This window comes from Megalops cyprinoides, chromosome 1 (genome assembly GCF_013368585.1).
Source record: "Megalops cyprinoides isolate fMegCyp1 chromosome 1, fMegCyp1.pri, whole genome shotgun sequence".
Classification (NCBI taxonomy): Eukaryota; Metazoa; Chordata; class Actinopteri; order Elopiformes; family Megalopidae; genus Megalops; species Megalops cyprinoides.
Genome location: NC_050583.1, coordinates 70,191,074 through 70,214,311, shown reverse-complemented (window position 1 = coordinate 70,214,311; position 23,238 = coordinate 70,191,074). Strand labels below are relative to the sequence as shown.

The following is a 23,238-nucleotide window of genomic DNA, read 5'->3' as shown; positions in this document are numbered from 1 at the left end:
TCATACATTGAACTGAACACATTTAAGCACTTTTCAATTTGTGTTTGTATGCCTGAAAATGTCCCACTGTTACTGTGTAAAGAATTTCATTCATTACAAAGTTCAAAGCCATCTCAGAAATGCCTCCATCCATGGCAAAAGCTCCACTGCCAAATTACTAGTTCATGAATCAGTCATATTTCTCATATCAGTCTATCCTGCCTGCTGCAACCCGTCTATTTCAGGGCTGTTACTTGGACACCTTTCAATTATCTTGGTTGAAATTCTCATGATCCAAAATGTATGTCATTTCAAACTTTCAGACCTTAACACAAGCTTATCTCAATATGAATGTTTAATACAGAAGTCAAAATATTGTGAAACAAGACATTAACATTTATTTCACATCTGCAGAGAAGTGTGTAACTACTTCCCTTTATCAGCTCCAGATATCCCAAAAAGGGCAAGGCCTGGTACCTTCTGGGATTCCTCAGGTGAATCTGCCAGCACATAAATAGTCATATCTCAGTTTTTACCATTTTTTGCAATGGCTGCAAAACAAGTTTGTCTAAGAAGTGACAAAAAGGAGGGGAGAGCTTCTGTGAAGAAAACAAGGAACATAACTTTATAGACCTACAGCTGAAGTAATGTCTCAAACAACAAGCACCCTAAAAACCAGAGATGAGCATACAAAGATGAGCAAGCCTACTTAAGCTGTTCTTTTACTAATTAAATCAGATCTTTATAAATATGTGGTAGGGTAAGACAATCTGTGCCTTCCTCCCTCTCCCTCTGCCTTTGCATGTCCCATGAAAGGTTAGTCCTGAGCCTGTCTCTGGAGTAGAGCCTGTTGGCTGGTGCTGGCTGCTGGACCAATGTGCTCACCTCTCTGTCAGGTCCCTGGGGAGTATTAACACCAGGACAACACACTCTTTCTCCAGACTAGCTAAAATGTTGTTCTTTACAGGGTTCCTGTTCACTCCACAGGGAGGCCTCCCCCACATTAAATGAAGTCTCCAGCTACTTCTGGCCAACTAAGTATAAACTTGCCAGGAGTGTATTATGGTCATACTTAAGGATGAGACATGACCCTGCCTAGTGCTTAGGGTAGCGTGGGCAAGAATATCAGAATTCAACAGAAAAAATGAAAGTAAATCAACAGTGGGATGAATTAAGATCACTGTTAACAATTTGTCTGTGATTACTGACGCACGCCACACAGAGTTCTTGTGTCCATCTGCATCTCCTTTGCAATGTAGCAAGAGAGATATGAAAGAGGCTAGGGTTGGGAACCAAAACTCGGTTCCAAATTAGAACCGAATCCAAAATGCCTAGTACCGGTTACCCGTAAAAAATTGAATTTCGGTTCTGCTTATCGGTTCCTAAACACGATAACCCTTTGTTATTGCAAACAAAGGCTACATATCTGCCAGGACTTGTCCACATGACTACGTCACGCATTAACGTAACAGCGTGTCCATTTGTTAGCCGTGTGTGACTGGCCGTGTGTAGCGCGAATGCGAAAACCGGTGCGATTCGAACACCAGACTGGAAAAAATTCTAGCTAATTTTAGCTTTGAGGAAACAGCGATTTAACATAAAAATATAGCAAATGCTAACTTGCTGATGCTAACGCTGCTGAAAACATAATGAACCATGTAATGTAGCACGCGCACTACATAGCATAAAACTAAGTTACGTGTGAAAGGGTTAAATACGAACTAGCATGCATGGCTAATGTCACAACAGTGTGAAAGATGGACCGCGGTAAACGGTCAAAAGTGTGGCTTCACTTTAGAAAAGAAAACAACGACAAGGCAAAGTGCAATGCATGTGGGAAGCTAATTAGCTGCAAGTCAGGTTGCACATCAAATCTGACCAAACATTTAATGCAGCACGGTGTCGATCTTAAAGACTGTACAGTGTTGCGATAGGCAAGAATAAGCAGAATCGCAATCGGAATCGATAAAATTCAAACGATACCCAACCCTAAGTATAATCCCTTTTACATTTGCTTGTTTTGACGGTTAAAACTACCTCTGGACGAGGTGTTTATTTGTTGATAGTGAGGATAGTGTGTGATGTACTTGACTAGTAAAATATAGGACAAATAAAGATGCATGTGTTTGTCACCAGAACACTAAAATAGTCTCTCCAAAACAACTAGCAATTAGTTTAATTAACTGCTCTAGATTGATCTTTATCTATTATTTAAGATTTTTTTAATGCACATGTCTGTTGATCATACGTTTTTACTGCATGTATTTAGTAAACACTAGTAAATAGTAGTGCTGGGCGGTATACCGGTTTTAATTTCCTGTACGGTATGAATTTTTCACATACCACCATACCGTAGCATAGCTGAAACAACTCACATTGTAGCTTTTGCAAGCACACAAACTACAGATAATCTGCGTTTTAACTGAACACGAAGCGGAATTTCACATCACGTCACAGAAAGCATTTTTGATTGCCAATGCTGCTGGCAAGAGAGGGGGGCGTGGCCAGGAGAAATTTTCGCTCGAGCTGAACATTTTTTTTTTTTGCCTCAAGCGAATCTTTGCGAACGCTTATTTTGCATCTCTCGCAGTGATAAACTCCACCCATTTGGCTCCTGCCATTGACTTTTCATGCATTAAACCGGGCTTCAAACGGAGATTGTCTGTAGTTTGTGTGCTTGCGAAAGCTACAACGTGAAATTAATTAACAAGTATGGCATTTATCGATTTAAAATACGTCAAGACACATCACAGCTTTTGTGAGGTCTGTGTTCAAATCGTTAGGCTACTGTTCACTGCACTCAACCTAACCTAAATCGATTTAAATTACTGAGAATAAAATTAATTTAGCTCCGTTTTGTAATTGGAATTTTGTAACGCAAGAAAGATGTGAAACATTAAAGAGAAAGCTTTGGGATTACTTGCCACTTAATTATTCAAACTCCCATCCTTGTCAATTAAACAATCTCATGCTGTAGCTTTTGCAATAGCACACAAATGTCAGACAATCTGCGGAGTTTCGCGAGCATATTCATTCACTCTAATTACGCGATTGGTGTCGATTATTTTGTGAAGTATTTGTTTTAAGTAATTGTTGAAAGTAATGATAGATTTAAAGGTAGTGTTTCCGTTTCCCCTGTTTCCAGCTCACCCGCCACCTCTGTGTAACACTAATAATTGTATGTTTACAAAATCACACTGCCAAACAGCACACTAGGTACAGCTCGCTAACTAGCCAGGTAGCATAACAGTGTTAACAGCTGGGAGAGGCTCCGTCGCTACGGTGGATTAAACAACAGAAAACAGATGGAGGATGAAGAAAGTGAGAAATGAGTTGGAATGGTTTATTTGTTAAATGGAGAACCAAAGTAACTTGGACTGATCAACAGCCATTTTAATACTTGAATACCTTGGCTTGAAGGACAACATATTGTGAATTAATATTAAGCTTGTTTCTTACTTTTGCAATAGAACGTTAGAGAAATATCTCTTTGAATACTTAAACACTTTGAGTATTTAGATCAGTTTATAGTGTTTATACAACTATCTTAAAATATTTTATTTTGAAAAGGAAGCAATGTTAAAGTTGTTGGCATGTGTGTTATAAGTTCTGGTTTTACTACGTTGCAGTTTGCACAATAAAAATTGTTTACATTCTACAACTGTTTCATGCATACTGATTCCTTCATATATTGTGTCATTGTGTGGGGCCATGCAAACCCTATAGTACCCTATAGTGATCAAAATATACATGATGAAATTTAAATGTTTTTATATTCTATGTACTTCTGACAGTAGAATAAGCCACAAACCTATATAAAGGGCCAGTTAAGCAAAAAAACAAACAAACAAACAAAAAAAAGTGTGATATATCGTGAAACCGCCAGAATCTTAAAAAATATACCGTGATACAAATTTTTGGTCATACCGCCCAGCACTAGTAAATAGAAAATACTAATTACTTTGTGAATGTTCAGTTAACAGAATAAAGACATTTTTGTTATCTAAACATTTGGCCTCCTTTTCTACCATTTTGGAATCAAAACAGGGAATCGATAAGAATCGGAATTGCTAAGCAGAATCGGTAAGAATCGGAATCGATAAAATTCAAACGATACCCAACCCTAAAAGTGACTGAAACTGTACAGTAAACACATCTCAGTGATTATCAACCAAGCAGAGGGCACTCAAAAATGCAATTTAACTTTTTCCCTTTTTATACATTCAGAACATCAGGAATCTTGCTGTGCTGAACCGCAAATTGAAAGCAGAGCCGCTGTTGACGTGAAAAGGGGACGTATCCTGCGTTCCTGGCTGAAGCAAGCTGTAGTCCTTCACAGATCTGATTCCAAGCTGTGTGCAAACGAGAGCTTTCAAACTCAACAGAGGGGGGAAGTTCACCACATCTATGGGTGTTGCATGCCTCTCCCTGGCGTATTTCTCATCTTTCTGTAAGCAGTCTCAGCACATCCTTACAGCAGAGGCAGCCCAGCCTGGAGAGCATTCCATAACATTTGGATAGAGTTACCATTTCCACATCAAAGTGGCCGCAGACATTTGCAGACTCCAACTGTGTTTTTTTTGTGTGCATGTGTCTCTGTTTACAGGGTGCGTGTGCAGAAAGAAGACTGGTTTCTGCTTTATGTACAGAGAAAGTGAAGCCTTGAAACCCCCAGGTTAAAGATATACAACAATGCTGTGTGGTTTTGCAAAACAACTCCAGACTTGCCAGATGGATGCATTAAAATCAAACACTGCATTAAAGGTCTGTACCACCCACTTACCTGGTAGTATGATTTGATGTGGCGGATGAGAATGGACAGGTTTTGTATCCTCAGAGTGGAATCATTGTTCACCTTCTTGTTAGTTCTTTGAACTGTAGCTTTAGGATTTCTGGAAATAAACAGGAAACAAACATTTACAGCAACAGTAATGATTGGTAGGAACCAAGCACAAAACAGTTTTAAAAATGCATCGGTGTTGAATGTGGATGATGTGGTGTAATGTTATCCTCACTTCTCTGATTTGTGAATTTCTCTGCTGAAAATGAATGTAGAAATGGACATTAATGTCACCTTTCAAACAGGAGATTCCAAACACGATCATTGAACAACACATTCTCAGGGGTCTGATACGTCTGAGTGGGTCTTTTCACACCTTCATGGGAATGCTCTTAGCCCCAGGGCTAAGAGCATTCCCATGTCCAAAGTCAACTCAGGCAATCACTGAAGCACACCCTTCTCACCCTTTTTTCAGTACCGCCAAGTGCTCTGAGTCCTGTCTGTGAAGCATAGCCAGAGTTGAAAATGAACGGCACTTGTCTTCCAGGGTATGATGTAAAAAAAAGGTATCAGCCCAACCAATGGCTCCTGGGTTATCACTTTTTGTTGAAACAGGTTGGAAGCTTGACTGAGTGATTTTTTCCTAACAGAATTTAGAACAAGAATCAATATGACATAGCAATATGCACAGAGGACCTCAATGCAAGGCTGCTGGGGTAAGAGTTTCATTTAATAACATATCTTTCACACTGCAAATTGTTGATGTTCAAAAACTCAGACAATACACTTACATAAATATACTTTACTATACAAATATACTGTATGTCAGTGAAGCCATACAAATAACTTTACTGCCATAACAAAACTGGACATTTACCTTGGCACCACATTTTGAATAAATTTATATGAATACTAGAATGTTAAAACTTGACAAAACCATCTGCATATGTCTTCCCATTTTTCACATAACCATCAGATTGTTTACTCATAACAGTATGTCTGAACAATCCAGGAAAACAGGATGCAACTTTCAGGGTCCAGATGACTAATGCAGTGGAGTATGCACCAAAACAATCAGCAGTTCAACTTAAGATATTTGATCAAATATCCCTGCGGTTCCTCCTCTACTACTAAATTTCAGTATGCTTTATACCTCTACTACTCACATTCATGATGTTGATAATCTATTGGTAATCTATCAGTAAGCTATTGGGGTGAATTATTTTTAAAGCAATGAACTCAACTCTTGTTCATGAGTAACTCACCATAGGGTCATCACTCTAAATGGGTTAACAGAAAATCTAATGTTATTTACACCCCCAAGAGGAATAATAATGATGAAGCAAATAAACCATATTCGTTAACGGTGTTATATATTAATTTGAGTAAAGTGAAAGTTAATGACTCTGGTGTCAATCTTAGAAAAGCACATTCCTAGTCATTTACTTTATTTAGCTAAAATAAGATGGTTAAACTGCAGAAAGAGAAGTAGACATTTCAGATAAGTAAGTTTCTGCTGTTATCATTAAGAGTAGAAGTTAGAAGGCAGTCATTACAGTATGGCTTAAGGGTTAACAATTTCCAAAAGCACACCGAAATGTGTGCTAGAATGGGATATAGCTATTTGAATGATATACAGCTTTGTGAAAATACAGTAAGTGGGTAATCATAACATCACATCGAGCAGTGTTGTCAATTCAGCATTTCTGTGGGAAGCTAGAATCAGGAAAGACTCCGGATGGTGCCGTCTGTTAATGGGCTACATGTTGGCTGTCTAACATCTCACAGCTAGCCACATACAATATAGCTGTAACTATTAAAGAGTTGTTAAAAGGCAAAAGGTAAAAGTGTAGCACATTAAATTACATTAGCTACCATGAGTTCAGGGACCCAGCCAGTTAGCTCATCATTGCGTAATGGTAGCTCAGATAGAAAAAAGGCTAAATGGCAGAAAGAAGTACATCAACTAGTGAAGAAACACAGAGCTCACAAATTTTCCAGTGAGTTTTAATACAAAGTTTACCTGTCAGGTCAAACTCCCTTTAGCTAACCACTACTTCTACATACCTAAGGAACTGTTCAATGTCAGGGCACAGTGATTTGGTTTTGGCCCAAAAGGTTGTTACAAAACATATTAAAATTCACAAAATCACAAAAGTACAAAATTTACCAACAGCACATATTGCACCCTAAGCTGAACACAGTAAAAAAATTTTGTGAATCATCTGTATATTTACCTTTACGCCTAGCTTTACAGGAGTAAGTAGACTTTTGCATAATTTTACATCTTGTATAATTTTAGGAAACCATATACCATATTCCTGAAGGATTTTAAGTATTACCGTGTTTCACAGTGCAGCAGTGTGGTGTAGTGGTAAGGAGCAGGGCTTGTAAACAAAAGGTTCAATACCCTGTTGGGGGACTGCTGCTGTACTCCTGGGCAAGGTACTTAACCCACAATTGACTCAGTAGATATCCAGCTGTACAAATGGATAAACTTGTAAGTCGCTCCAGACAAGAGCGTCTGCTAAATGACAACACTGCAATGTAATGAAATAAGTATAAAACCTACACATCGAAAACTAACAAACAGTAAAACAGGACAATAGAAACACATCTCACACACATGAATACAAAGATGGCCCATGAATATCTCATTAAAATAGACTCAATTACAAAAAAATGGCTATGTCAGCCATTGTCCCTCAGATTAGGGCAAGCACCTCTATAGAAGAGTCAAATATTGCACATCTCCCCTGGGAGAAAAGGCAATTTGTCTTTATCCAGTCATCTGAGGAACTGTCAGCAAATCTATATCATGTACACATTTCACCCAGTAAACAACATCAACTGACTGATCAACTCATTATGAACACCTGAAGCTGCTGAATAACAAACTGATCATTTGAATCAGCTGTGTTTGAGAAGGGAGAGATCTAAAACATGCAGGACAAGTGGCCCTCCAGGAGAGGTTTGGACACCCCTGGTCTAATTGTTTCGACCGACCCCTAGCTAAGTTTGCCACAGTGGAAGGATGCTAGCTACAGCGATGCCATGCTTCTCTCTGCTTCCAGTGGGGCATGAGACCATTTTTAAATGCCGCGGCTCTGTAAGCAGTGATGGCGATGAGTGTATAGGATGGGTTAAATGCAGAGGACAAATTTTGTTTCAATGTATGCGAGTACTGAGAAATGACAATAAAGGAATAATAAATAAATATAAATCTTATAAATGTAAACTGAAATCTTAAATTTGTTGGAGCTAGTAGGCTATGCTGTTTCGGCGCTTCTGTTTCACAGCGCTTTGTAAGGCATTGTCTCGGATTCGGAGCCTATTATTATGAGCATTTATGTAGGTCTATAATTTATCCATGACAAGAAAAATTGTAACAAGCTGTTACTATGTCACAAAAAGTGCACAGAGAGGACCTCGTTCAACCAAACCCCTCGGGATCACAAATATGCATAAAACACCAAAGCTTTTGGAAAATGTTTTTTATTAACAAATAGAAATACAGCCATGCGTCGCTTAACGTCCACGATACGTTCTGTGAAATAGGACGTTATGTGATTTGGACATTGTGTGAACACCATACTATATTACAGTATATGGTATACTATGTACTGTACCATTATACACCTGGCAGCACAATCGCTTTATTTCCATGAGACATGAGATACACGTGTTGCATGCGGGAAGCGTTGCCTTCACTACGTCCGGTTACGTCTACTACGTCCCGTTCTGCGATCGGGAGTTTTAAACTTTCTTATAGCCCTATAGAACTATGGACTTAAATACTAACAGACGTTGTCCAAATGGACGTTAAGCGGCGCATGACTGTACAAACAACAACACTGTAGAATAACAGAATCCTTAAAAATTAATGCCTTTAATTAAACCGAAAGACACGTGCTGCAGCGCTATGCCGTCCATCTCAGCCGAGAACGGAGAAATGTCTGGCTGAGTCCTTCCTGAGTCATGCTCAGCACCCCCCCCCCCTCCCCCCAGCAAAATATGGAAATGAAAACCCTGTCAAATTCAAAGACAGTACTGGGTCATCATCTACAAGCCTCTATTCTGGAGTGTATGAGAGAGCCTATTTCTTTGACAACAACAACAACAAAATATATCACTGCTCTGACAGTTTGGCTTTAAAATAAACATCAAATAAACATTATTTTCAAAGACCTTTGATGAACACAGTATGATTCAACATTCACATAATTCAATGGCCAGAATGGCTTGTTTACAGTTAGTCCCTGACCTAATTTTGCACTGGAGCACATCTGATGAACCAGTGTCTGCACAGAACTGCACTAAAAATACATTATACAGTGCTCGTAATGCATTGTAGCTATGGCATAGCACCTTTGCAGAAGATCCCTGGAAAAAATATGTTGATTCAAATCAAATCAACACCAGTTTGGTGACATATTCGTCAATAGCAATGACCATTGTTATCATTTATTCCTCTTACATCATCTTAGGAGGCAAGTTAAAAAAACAGCACCTGAATGGTTTGAGTGTTTGCACATGTGTATGCACTTGTGTACATGTTCATTCATCTGGACCAGTGTCTCATTTCACAAAAAAATACCTCACATGTAATGGCCTGATTTCAAATGATCACAATCATTAGCCTCTCATCACTGAATTTTTCCTAGAATATTCTACAAAAGGAGATGAAATAGCATTGTGTTCTTGATCAGACTTAATAATGCTCTACAAAATGTATAAATAGGCCTAGATAGCAGAGGTACTGCCAAAACAGAACAGCCTACTGCAATACTTTTAATATCAATATGAAAAAAAGGCTTACATAGCTGGCTTAGTTTGCAGCAATGCACCGCTTAAAAGTACTCAATGCACAAAGCTATTCATGTTTAAGCTTTTAATTTTACGAGTAAAGGGAAAATCTAACAGACATATTTCTAAAGCTTGTATATTTACAGAGTAAATGTGCTGACATCATACTCCAAGTTTATACTACACTGTGAGGACTATGTCTGTTCCCACACACAACCACCCTTTAGAATTAGGAACAAGGTCCTTTCAGCCTCAATGTGAACAGGCATGCTCATGAGGACCCCAAATTAGTAGCCCTTTGGAGACCCACAGCAGGGGATCATCTTAACCCCTTTAATTAAATGCAAAGAGGGATGATGTAATCCTGTAATGTAGAGTGATAGTTAAAGAAAGCAAGCCTCAACTTCAAATGCCAATCAGAACAAATATCACAATTCAAAAGTCAAAAATGAACCTGCTGAGCCTCAAATACAAGCTCAACCTGCAATTTGTGCTCAGTGCTTGTGGGCAAATTGCCATCATTTCTTCCCTGAATATCATCTGGGCCATTAAGGCCTGGTGTTCATGAATGAACTCCTTTGTAAGGTGGACAAACTTAAATGGATTCACTGACAAAACAGCCCACTGAAATGGGACTGCGACTGAGTACAGAGAAGTCAGTAGGCAGCAGAGCAGTAAAGCACAGCCCCCAGCAGATCTGTATTTTATGAATAACCTACTTACGACAAGTTGCATCAGTTTCACTGCAACTGTAGGCTGGGTGTTGGGCGTGAGTAGAGAACACTGAACTGGCACAATTAAAAACAAATCAGGAATAAAACTGCCCAGCTTTAGGCTTGAACAAAAACTTATCAGTCCCTGAAACTTCCTAAAAACAGCAGATGGGGAGATGGGGGGAGAAAGATCATAAATGTATGAGTCAGTTTACCTGTATTTCTAAAACATGGTGATAAACAATACACATTTGATGGTCAGTCTGTTCCCAGTACAACTGTTGCCATGCTATCAAGAGTAGCAGGAGGGCTCCCTGGGGACTAAGTAAGGAATTTGATTCCTTGCGCTCATGTGTGGCAAATGTGTGGCATCACCCTTTTGAGGAGGAGGAGGAGGCATAGATCCACCAACAAACCCCCCCAGGTGCCATTAACAGAGAATAAGTACCCAATCACCAGCTGACCCTCTCTGAGCAAATTGAAAAACAGCACCTCCCCAGTGAGGTGGGGATGTACATAATATTTACAGCTAATTACCAGAAACAAACCAATGCAAGATTATGCACTCTACAGTGACAGTATCATTACTATAATTTAACTAGATGGAAAACTATCTTGCTGGAGATCGCAGGTAACATATAAATGATATCACAATGTTACCAAATTTGGTACTACCACAAACACAGCACACATAGTCAATTTATTGAATGAAGTTAATTGGCAATCAATATAGCACATTTAAAAAATGTTGCATTTTTATTGCATCAATTGTAGTATGACAACATGGACCTTCAGCTAATAAATGCACACTGACATGTAAATTGCTGTTGTTTAGAGCAGCACTCTGTCCTGCTCATGTGTTCTAGAAGCACAATGCTTCTAAATCATGCCTACACTTCTCACTTGGATAAAAAGGGAAACAATTTTACGTTTGTCCTTTCATAGAATAATGCCCAAATTTCAAGGAGTTTCCTCAAATACTACATGACACACACTGACAGAGCAGATTTGTACCATCGTCACATTCATGTAGGCTGCCTTTGATTTACACTCATTTGATATTTCAGTGATGTCAAGGACGGGGCTGCTCTGCCATTCAGACATAACAATGGAACTTCCACGTACAATCACACTGACACCACAAATCACCTTAAGCACATCAAAAGCTCCAAAAGGAGAAAGGATCTGTTAAATATCTGAATACTTACTAACAATTCCATGTTGTAAAAAACTATGAGTGATGAATGTGAGTACATTTCCAGTATGACCTTTACTGAGTATTTCTGGTGGTTTTAGACTGTTCAAACCCTGGAATATGTGGCATAGTCCTGGGGCCCAGTGGTCTCAGCAGGGAGCTTTAGCCACTCTCCTGTCTGCCGTCGCTGATTAAGGCCTTTCGTCTTCCGGTGTGAGGATCAGAGGTAGGGGGAATTTGAAAAGCACGCGAGCGGATCCCGGTAAGAATGCAGGCTACGCCACTTCTGCCTCTGCAGGAACAACAACAAAAACAGGAGACATGCAGCTCTGTGCATGCACTGAGGAGAGGAAGCCTGTGCTTCAGTTGTGTTCTGGCTGGGACTATCAATTACATGAGGTGTGGATTTAAAAAAAAACAGGACTGCACAAGGCAAATTAAGTGAATAGCCTGGTCTGGAATGAGTTAATTATCTGTCACTGCCCCACGGAGATGTTATTCTCCCATAATCTACTCTAACACTGTGTTAAGTGGAAGAGTTTGCAGGAACTAGTGCTGTGGGAGGTTTAAAGATTCATAAGAGACCAAAAGAGAAAGGAGGTGAAGGACAAAGTGGACGGACCTAAACATCTAGCATAACCTCCTATGTGGTTTACTGTTACGCTTAAGGGAAGGTGGAGAGAACTGTGTAAATGAGACACATCTTTCTGTAATTAATCAGCATTTCATCAGCATCATAATTAAGTTTCTGCTAAGAGACTGAAGACAAACAAGTCAATCACGCCAGGCAAGACGTCTCTCCTATTCAGAAAGGCCAAAATAGAGGCCTGGGAGATCTGTGAAAATTTTTTAGGAATTCCACCTTGAGAGAACATGACATTTTAATGCATGTACAGTATTTTCTTGTCAAACAGAAAACTTTAATGCATCTTGATTTCTTTAACTCAGCTCCTTCAATAACAGTTAAAATTTCTGATAAACACTGGCTCAGAAATCAGCAACAAAATGGTGACAGGACATATTGCCTCCGTCATTCACTAAGAAGGTTATCTTCCTTTTTTTTCAGCATTTCAGTCAGACCTTGAGTCCTGATACACTGACCAACATTTCTTCAACTTGGAACATGATAGCTTAATGGCCCCCACATGCTGGCTCTGAATCCTGGAAACCCTCGGGCATCTACCCTCACCATCTGTGCGTCTTTACGTTAAACCATTAAATAATCTAAGAGGGTTTCCAATCCAATGGATTACTTCCGCCCACCTGCCTGCTTGGTGTCGTTTTCCACAGCTTGTAGCTCCAGGTCACACCCTGGCATTACAAGATCTCAAATGCAGTGTATCTTAAGCCATCTCTCAGTAAACTCCAAGAGTGTTCAGCCTTCAGTTCACTGTGACACCGACAGATTTATCTGACATTAGCAGCCCGGCACACGTGAGATAATGAGATATTGAACTCTGCTTCTGGTCTGCCTTACTTCACCTTCTTTCATCTGGGGCTTCTGTGGCACTGCTTATGTTTCATTTGAAAGGAGCAGCCTAGACGAAATGTCTTCTCACCTATCTGCACCACATCCCGTTTGAATCCTGTTTTTCCCTCACCAGCGACAGCTGACCTTTGCTATAACAGCAGGACCACAAAACTGACATGCATCCCTGGATGAGTGACAAGGGACCCCATGCCAGAAAATGCCTCTATCTGTGTTGATTACATAGAGGCCTCAATACCATGTGCCGTGCATTATGCACCACAATAACAGTATCTCATCAGCCTTCCCCGGGACAGAAAAAGCAGCCATGCCTAACTGGGCGTGACTAATGTGCTTTAGAAAGTGCAAGGCAGTAAATCAGTTTATTAGAAGCTTATCTGCCTGGGATGCATGTATTTCCAATTCCAGCATATCAGGTGAAGAGGTTATTCAGCATGATTTGTTGAACATGCTGCGATGCTATGAGAGGCAATGCTCCACAAAATCAACCACATCTGGGGAAATTCATGTGGAAAAATGTCTCACCCACAGAAATGCAGCACTCCCAGCAAAAACGACTACTTACACAAGGAAATGGAGGACAAAGATTTGCTTCACAGTGAAGTTTGACAAAGTAGCCTCTGTTCAGCAGGCCACAGTCCGCAATGAAATACAACTCCATAGACTAACAGCAACAGCTGCCGTGCACTGCATGCAGACGACAAGGAAACACTGTCAGATTATTTTTTCTTAAATCCTGAGTGCCAATGACAGTTGTTCTGCTAATGCTGTGGAGAACAAGTCCATCAAAAAACCCCTCTTTTCTCCACAGATGTCTTTACAAGCAGGGTAGAATAAGACAATTGTAAATTTCAAAGCCAATGGCATCAAAACTGAAGAGGAAACAATAAAATAATGCATCCTGGAACCTGGAACCTAGGCCCCAGATTTGTGCTGGAAGTTGCTCTGGATAATAGCATCTGCTAAATGCATGCAATGTAATGTAATGTAACGTAAATTTGTCTTCCTCCATTTAGAAAGCCTATAAACATCCTCAGTGATAGATAATACAATGAAGTGACTGCAGAAGCATCACATCATCCTGTAAAACAAGACAATTAGATAAAGCACAATAGTAAAACCAGACATTTTCTGAAGCCCACAAGTCAGTGCTATCACCACATCCTAAATGATCCTTACATGTTCTTGCTGTCAGGCCTGATGCAAGATAATGAGTACCTGACAGGCTTGTAGGCAAAACTGGAGTCCACACATGACCAGTATCCTTTCAAATATAAACACTGTCTATTTTATGAGCATGCAATAAAATGATAACCTTTTGGGAGCATTAATGTCAGCTTTTTCTTATGACCTCATCTTTTTGACCAATACTTACTACTAGAGGTGGATGTGATTATTTCTTAAAATAAAAGAACTGTGTGGTTACAACAGACTTGGCCCCTAACGATATCCTTCTGTCCTATAATCTTCACATCATGTCAACTTGACTGATGTGTAAATGACTTGATTACAATACTAAACAATGTAACTACCTATCACAACACTTACCATTGCCATTCAACCACCCTGTTCCATTTATTGTAATAACTGATATAATCTACCATTTTACACAGAACTAGGGATAGTGCGTTTATATTGTCACAATAAAAAACTTTCAGAAACCCCAGAAATGTCATACAACTGTCCATTTCTCAAGACAGCAGTCTCATACCTGGGGCCAAGAACAGCTCAATTAAACACGCTGGATTGGAACTATATCGACCCTACCCCACCTTCTTCCATTAACCTAATGTGACCAAAAAAGACAAGCATTTCGAATCACTAAATTCTGCGTCATCTCACGGGTCCTTAATCCTCCTTGTGTATGTTTGACTGGCTCTCCAGAGAGATGATGCAGCGTTCAGCTTCAGGGCGAGTCCTTCGGTACGCTGCAAGTGACACCTAGTATCGCGGCAGATGACGTTATGAGTGGACGTTTTGCTGACCTAGGCTAGGTAAAGAAAGGCCAACTCAAGAACTGTACAAGGTTTCAGTCAAATGTGGGAGTGGCAGCATAGAACTGATCTGACAAGGCTTATCCTCACTGCGGAAATCAGCCAGATTTGATGAACACCACGCATCAGTAGAGCGCTTTCCTAGACCGACGACATTACATTGCTAGAGCAGATAACGGGTTGCATCGACAAATGTGCTCCTTCGATTGTACACCCGGGTATTGCACCAACTTGCGGGAGTGTATACAGTTAAATAGCAAATGAAGACACTGACAGAAATGCACAAGGTCATAATTAATAAAGTACAGCTACAGATTGAACTAATAAGTCATACTTACATTTCAAGCATGATATCATTTAAATAGATGCCGTCCACTAATTCGATATATTCCGAAAGTCTGCCCCCGTCCTTCTCACCCAACTGTCCGAAGGTCTTCACCTGAAGAAAAAATACATATTGTTTACTTTTTTGTCAAGCTCTTATGAATTGAACGTGAATCCCTTTACGCATTTATTCCCTTACCCAAGTGACGAGCGGGGTGACCATGAATTGCTCCAGCAAAGGCGTAAAAACCTCGCTTTCCATTTTGATTCCAGAATAAATGGTCAAGGGAACCCACCGGACACAGGTAAACTAGTAAAATGCTGCGCCCTATTTCCTTACAATTGTTGAAAGCTGACCAAGCCAAGTAGCTAGCTAGCTAACATCAGAATGCGACGGGCGTTTTTAGCCAGGTAACTAGTCTAACTAGCTAAGTAGTCGCAGCTTCTTTCGTGGTTTACTAATTTAAACAGACGTTCCGTTTTCAAGAGAAGAAAAAGCATCGGTCCGAGCATTTCTTCCTTTCTTCTTGAAATCCTGGAAGGGCGAAGGAAAAGTCTGGAATTCAGCTAACTAGCCACCCAGGAGAATAAAACTGGCAATAAATACCACAGAAAGCATTGTGTTGGTTTAATGTTACATTCCTAGCTAGATACCGTTTTTCGAGACAATCGTGTCTTTTCTTCTGACCGACAAACTGTTAACTTCTACAAATGCAGGCTAGTTCATAATTAGCCTGACGTTAGTTATGTTTAAGCATTCTCCTGACACGGCTGCTTGCTAACGGTAGCTTGAATTGACTAGACGACGACTTTCAAATGTCCATTAAACAGACAGGTCTATTCAGCATGGAAAATATAGCTGTACAATACATTGCCAGTTGCTTTTATTTCATTTTAGCTTGCTAGCATGCAGCAAAATTTGCAAATAGTTCCACTGAACAGCTAATGCAGGCTGATGTCCACGTCCACGCGTTGGCATTCCTGATGATGGTTGCTAGCCTTCATGGTGCCCACACACGCTTGTATTTGGACTGAATAACGGCTTCAGATTGACAGTCAGGAAGCTGTGCGAACCGAAGCACAACCTTCTCAGTCTCGCTGTTGCTCTTACCACTATTTTATCCCAAGGCTTCACATACTGGGTAAATCACAGGGAAGTAGTCACGTCCGCGGATGGCTTGTGCCTTGGAATGAAGCGAGGAAAATAGTCCTAATTGACGTTTCTTTGTCACTTTAAGGCGGAAAGCAGTGACTGGTGGTCACGACCCAAATTGTTTAGTTACAGTTTCCGTCCAAAACGTTAAATATTCTGTGCTACACGTCTTAATCCGATAACAAAGAAAACGAGCATCTTGGTAGCTACCAACGACCTCCTTCAGGAAAAAGCCAACTAACGTTATCTAGTTAGGTTGATTTGGATTTGGATGTGGATAGTAGAAATCCACATTAGTTATAGCTAACAAGATGTTATTATAGTACTGTAGCTTACTCATTCATACAGATGGGTTGTGGGTTTTTTTTTTTTTTTTTAATTCACGTATGTGAATGCACATACATCTTGCGGTTTAGGTTTAGGTTAATAGACACAACAGTGACATCTACTGTTAGAGAAACTGTGAGAAAGTGGAAGCCAAAATTGACTTGTTTGGCATCGATGGCTATGGCAGTAAAAGCCTGCAACCCTACCTGAACCCCACTTGACCCGATGAAAGCTGTCAGGTTTGGGTCAGTGCGGGCCTATAACGAAGTTATAGCATTTGGGCTTGGGTTGGGTCCGGCATTTAAACATTTGCATTTTTGTGTTAAATGTGTGTGTGTCTTTTTTGAGTTCATTCATTTTCACCTCATGTCTTTCCAAAAAGCAGATCTCATTTGAAACTATAATTATCTGTGCCACTGTATCTAGTAGCCAGCCATTGACTAATGAGCTCCACGTGCCTGGTTGCAGGAATATTAAATACAGTAGTCTGTGGCTGTAGAGAGGGAGTTTTTTGCTGTGTTCACTTGCTGTGTTAGTATCGTGCTGGATTTATATGAGGCAGTCTTTCTTCCTAATCATTATGGCTTTACCATCTATCATGTTACAGCATTGTCTGTCATGGCAGTTTGAAGTACCAACGTAATAGCAGCTGCATTCATAACTTTATGACTGTGGTGACCTAGTTTGGTTGATACAAGGTAGACCAGCCTTTAAAGATTGCTTCTCAAAAAAGATAATACTGTTACTTATTGAGGAGTGTACTAATGAACAAACGTTACACTTAAGCTTCTCATGTCCTGGTTTGAAGCAGACCTTGTTTTCTGGCTCATCTCCATAACAGTATTGTAAGTAATTTTCTTTCAAAAGGCAGCAGTGCAAGCAGTGTTGAGTTTCAACGGCTGTAAATGCTTTGCCCAGAATGTTCTTATTGCATATTCCATTATCAGATCAGGATCAGTAGCTGTGGCTTCAAATGACAAATCAGACTGTTTATAAACACACATACAGGACTTGAAACTACACATATAACTTGAAATTGTGGGTTCAAATCCATGTGGATCAAAATGTGGGTCTTGCTTCACCTTTTAGCAACTACCACAATTTGCACTGAGAAAAACCCAATTACATTTCAGTGGGTTTCAGAATACTTGTATTTTTTTCCTTAAATGCCACTCAATGACTATAAAAAACAAGGTATCCCTGGGTCATTTTCATGTCTTAACAATGGAAGAGTGAAGAGTGAACACTTATACACTGTATACACATACACTGTATATTATTTTTCATCTCGAGCCCATCAGTTGTAGTTTCACACCTGTTTCAGTGGAAGTGCCACAAAGCCAAATACAGAGATCACTCAGAGACAAAGGCTGGTTGTAAGAAAAAAAGTTCTTTACTCAAGGCTCAAGAACAAAAAGCAGGCTTAGTAAATGAGTCACATACAAAGCAAGGCAACTCAAAACTGAGCAAAAGACAAGGGAAAAGGCAGGGCTTAAATAACAGACAAAGCACATGACAACACTAACTAAACACAGGTGTAACACATTAACTAAATGAGACTGAACAAACAGGAAGTGAGGCCATCCAGTGATAGTCCTGGGAAGCAGCAGCCAGAAATCAAGACAGGATGTTACAAGGACACTTGTTGGTTGTTGTGGGAAGCAGCAGCATCTGAAACCCTGACACATTTGTTGTGTTCCCCACCCTACCACATTACACAAACTGCTCACAGGGGTAGGACTGACCTATATATGTGTTGTGAACTTTATCCATTTCCCTTTTTGTACCTTGTACGGCTTACATAGTGAATCAAGCAGAGATCTTCAGGAGCCAGCTGTTGATGAGAATAGAATTGTGTGTTACCTTTATGCTGACAACCTGGCTACATTTCAGCAAACTTAGGCCTCACTGCTCAGCTAGTCACAAAATATCAACCATCTCTCCAGATTGTGGCATCAGCTGAATGGTTTGCCTTTATTAAATAAACAAACTTGTGGTAAAATGAAGGTACTGTCATTATCATGGGGGAGCACATCCCTCAGGAACTAAGCAAGTGCATGAGGAACAGGACCGTTTCTGGGGCTGCTTAGTTGTAGCCATAATAGATTAAAAATCTGCTGAGGTAGCAAATATTTTCTCTCTTCTGAACTTCAAAGACTGCTTCTGCCTCATTTACCAGCTGTTTGCCCCCTGCCTAAACATAGCCTCAGGTCTTACATACAGGTTAAAGTAATTCAGAAGCGGTGAAAGGCCAGAGCAAAGGGGACCAAAAGATTTGATTCCTCCAGCTCTCTCACGTCCTCAGTCATAGGTCCCAGCTGGTACTCAGCAGGTATGTTACAGTGTGTCTGAAAGGTTTCACAAGGACGCCTGCTGGTCATTTCGGGAAGCCGTCTTGGAAACCCTGACACACACACACATACACTGATGAGCAAAAACATTATGTCCACTCACAGGTGAACAGAATAACGTTGATCGTCTCCAAACAAGGGCACATGTGAAAGTTTGGGTAGATTAGATGGTAAGCGAACAATCAGTTCTCGTAGTCAACGTGTTGGATGCAGGAGAAATGGGCAGGAGTAAAGACCTGAATGACTTTGACAAGGGCCAAATTGTTATGGCCAGATGACTGTGTCAGAGCATATCTGAAACGGCAAGGCTTGTGGGGTGCTCCCGGTCAGCAGTGGTGAGTACCTACCGACAGTGATCCGAGGAGGGAGGGACAAACCACAAACTGGTGACAGGGTGTTGGGCACCCAAGGCTCATCGATGCGCGAGGGCAACAAAGGCTATCCCATCTGGTCCGAACCGACAGAAGGTCTACTGTGGACAAGTCACAGAAAATTTTAATGATGGTTACAGGAGGAATGTGTCACAACACACAGTGCATTGCACCCTGCTGCATATGGGGCTGCGTAGCCACAGACCGGTCAGAGTGCCCATGATGACCCCTGTCCACCGTCGAAAGCGCCTACATGGGCACGTGAGCGTCGGAACTGGACCTTGGAGCAGTGGAAGAAAGTCGCCTGGTCTGATGAGTCCCGTTTTCTTTTAGATCACGTGGATGGCTGTGTATGTGTGCACCGTTTACCTGGGGAACTGATGGCACCAGGATGCACTGTGGGAAGATGACAAGCCTGTGGAGGGAATGTGATGCTCTAGGCAACGCTCTGCTGGAAAACCCTGGGTCTGGCCATTCATGTGGACGTCAATTTGACACGTGCCACCTAACTAAACATCGTTGCAGACCAGGTACACCCCTTCATGGCAATGGTATTTCCTGATGGCAGTGGCCTCTTTCAGCAGGATAATGCGCCCTGCCACACTGCACACATTGTTTGGGAATGGTTTGAGGAACATGATGAAGTGCGAAAGGTGTTGCCCTAGCCTCCAAATTCTCCAGATCTCAATCCGATTGAGCATCTGTGGGATGTGCTGGACAGACAAGGCCGATCCATGGCGGCTCCACCTCGCAACTTACAGGACTTGAAGGATCTGCTGCTAATGTTTTGGTGCCAGATACCACAGGACACCTTCAGGGGTCTTGTAGAGTCCATGCCTCGGCAGGTCGTTGCTGTTTTGGCAGCACACGGAGGACCAACAGCATATTAGGCAGGTGGTCATAATATTTGGCTCATCAGTGTACATAGCTCAGGTGGGCAGATTTATTCTCTAAGGGGATGCACATTTTTTATTTTTAAGATAAGATAGGATAACACTTTATTGATTCCCAGGTGGGGAAATTTGGGAAATGGAAATTTTTGGAAATGGAAATATTGTCTCCTTGACAGCTGTTGCTGTAGAGATGCTGAAGATTTGATACACAATCCCACATGACACACATCCATGACATTGATGTAATTGATGTATTATATGTTAATCGTGAAACTGTAATTCTTCAATCATATGCAACTCAATGAGATTTGGCATTGAGAGAAGTTTCATGATTCTTAAAATTTTGCTAGGAGTTCCTCCAGGTACAATGCAGTTTTAGACATGTACAAATGGATGGTAAAAGCAGAAATAGCTAACAAAAACTGTTCAAAACATGTCTGACCTTAATATGTTGCCATAGTAACTGCATTCTCACCCTCCACCTCATCATGGAAACAAGTTATAAAATCCATTAAGCTGGCATATACAATATTTTCCTTCTATTAGCACTGCTGTTTGTTGTTTTCTGGGGGGTCATTTTGATAAATGATCATATTTCTCCATGTGTTTATATCTTAATTCATTCCAAAGAGAGATTTTTTTTTATGAAACGGAAACTGTAATACATAAAATACATAAAATAACTGAATAAATGTAAAAATGGTCATGGCATGATTCAAATTTTTTCTTTTGCTTTGTTTATGTTCCAGCAATATTTTGTGCTTAAATGTGAATCCACATATTCTGTAAATGAACAACGATTGTGTAATATAAAAGATACATATCCAGCAAAGAAACAATCTGGAACAGTGGTGTGGATTCTACAACATTAAAATAAAAAAAAAATCGCTGAATCTTCACACAGCTCTGTGGAGTGGGGCAGTCTTGACTCCTCTTATTCTTGCTGTTTCTCTCTGGTTAGATATGCATGGTGGTGATCTAGAGCAGGTGTTTCACAGAGGGACAAGGTAAACAGGGATTAATGTTAAGACAGATGCTGACTACACAACTCACTCACTGAGGTGTAGTACCACAGGAAAGGAAGGAAAAGTGACTATCAATGCTCTGAAAGATTCTTCAACAGCATACATTTTTTTAGCCTATGTGTGAATTACAATCTACACATATGAACTCATTATCTCTTCTTTATAGGGCTGCCAGCTGCAGTTTGTTATGCAAACTGAATGCAACTCCATGGGCTGAAAAATCCTCAGTTCAGTTAAAATCTCAAATATCAGTTGAGTCACCATCCTGCTCCTTCAATGTTGTAAACTAAGTAGATGTTTTTTCCACAATACACAGTCAATCTTTCCACAACAGTGTGGAGATCCAGCGCTTGCTCATTCCCCGATTTGTCCCCCCAGTGGTTGTATGAGCTACCTACATCAGACAGGACAGCAAAGTCACTGACCTCTTTCCTTTGAATTCCAAATACTAATTTCTCATAATGTGTGGTACTAGGGTTGACTAAACTTGTATCTGTGCCAGTTTTGCAGGTTAGAGTGAGCCTGTAACTCTGCTGAAACTCAAATTCTGGCTGGGTTAACTTAGTTCCGGTAAATGCAATTATTCTTAGAGAAGACTGAGCTCTGTAGCTGGGAGATGAAACCCATCGTGTCATCATCCGAACATGACTGGTAGGCCACAGCTGAGGGACTGGGGTGGTGAGGTCACCAGTTGTCACACCACTAGCACATCGTGACTTGCTGTCTATCCTCTGAGCATGCGCCTGTTTTCCATCCAGCCTCTGCCTCCCGGTGCGCTGTAGGACTTGTAGTGTGTAAAATAGCTTTGTTTCTTGCATACATATCAAAGGATTGCATGTGCCATGCCCTGCACTCCCGGTCATGTGCAGAGGCTGTTGCAGTGGGCTGAGATTAGTGTTCAATTTTGCATTGCAAATGGAAAAAGAGCAGGCAGCCAGAGGGAAGAGATAGATGAAACACACATAGACCACCTCTCACCTGCAGTCTGCATTTTTCCATCATCACCACTCCAGCTTTCCTCTTCCTCCTCTGATGTTACACACTAGGATTGCTTTGAGTGCACGGGGGACCGCTGTCTAGACACTAGGACAACAGAGGACTCCACCTCCCCTACTCCTGACTCAGCCCGTGGGTCATCATCCTCACCTTCCCCAAACAGTGACTGTATGCAAAATGTCCCAAACAAAGCAGACATGTCACCACAGTCACCACATCATCATCATTATCTTTGCTATTGGAGGGGAAGACATGAGAGGAGGGTCAGAGATGGGAGCTCTGGTCTTCTGTCTCCTGAATGAGGAAAATAAGCAATACGATCATTGAAATAAGCAGGTGAAAAAAGGTACAAAGTCTTTAATTTTGCCTTTTAAGACTTCAATCAGGCATGACATTTCACTCTCACTGCTGTCATGTTAAGGTTAATCATATATGTGTTACTGTATGTACTATAGTTGATGTGTGCTAAATAATATTTACATTAAATACATTAAATTCTACACATTATCGTAAAACAAAGGTGGAAGTTAACTGCTTGTTAGTTTCTTATTTGAGTCTGTGGATGTAAATATGGACCTGCATTCAAAAGAAAATGTGAAAGTTGGCCTAAGTGTAAAATTTTAATTTATGTAGCTAGGTGGTGATGTAAAGTAATAATGTAACAGACTAATTTCTTTGGCATAATAGAAGACATTTTATTTATATCAGTAAAGCTTATAGTAAATTCTGCCTGTGGCTTGAGTTTAAATATTTAAATATTTCATGACAATTTAAAATTACATGGAACCCTTTTATAAAAGCAATAATATATGCAGGGTGTGTGTTATTGTGATTAATGGAAC

General features: G+C 40.5%; 1 protein-coding gene across 1 annotated transcript in view; it reads right to left on the bottom strand.

Moving 5' to 3' along the window:
• Positions 1-16,156, bottom strand: part of LOC118776935 (girdin-like) — an 88,244-nt gene extending 72,088 nt beyond the window's left edge. Inside the window, exons 1-3 of the mRNA XM_036527592.1 lie at positions 15,480-16,156; positions 15,295-15,395; positions 4,763-4,871 (exon numbers count right to left, since the gene is read on the bottom strand). Of these exons, the coding sequence (XP_036383485.1) occupies positions 4,763-4,871; positions 15,295-15,395; positions 15,480-15,542 (273 nt within the window). The 5' untranslated portion in view covers positions 15,543-16,156. The remainder of the gene's footprint in view (positions 1-4,762; positions 4,872-15,294; positions 15,396-15,479) is intronic.
• Between the last annotated feature and the right edge of the window lie 7,082 nt (positions 16,157-23,238).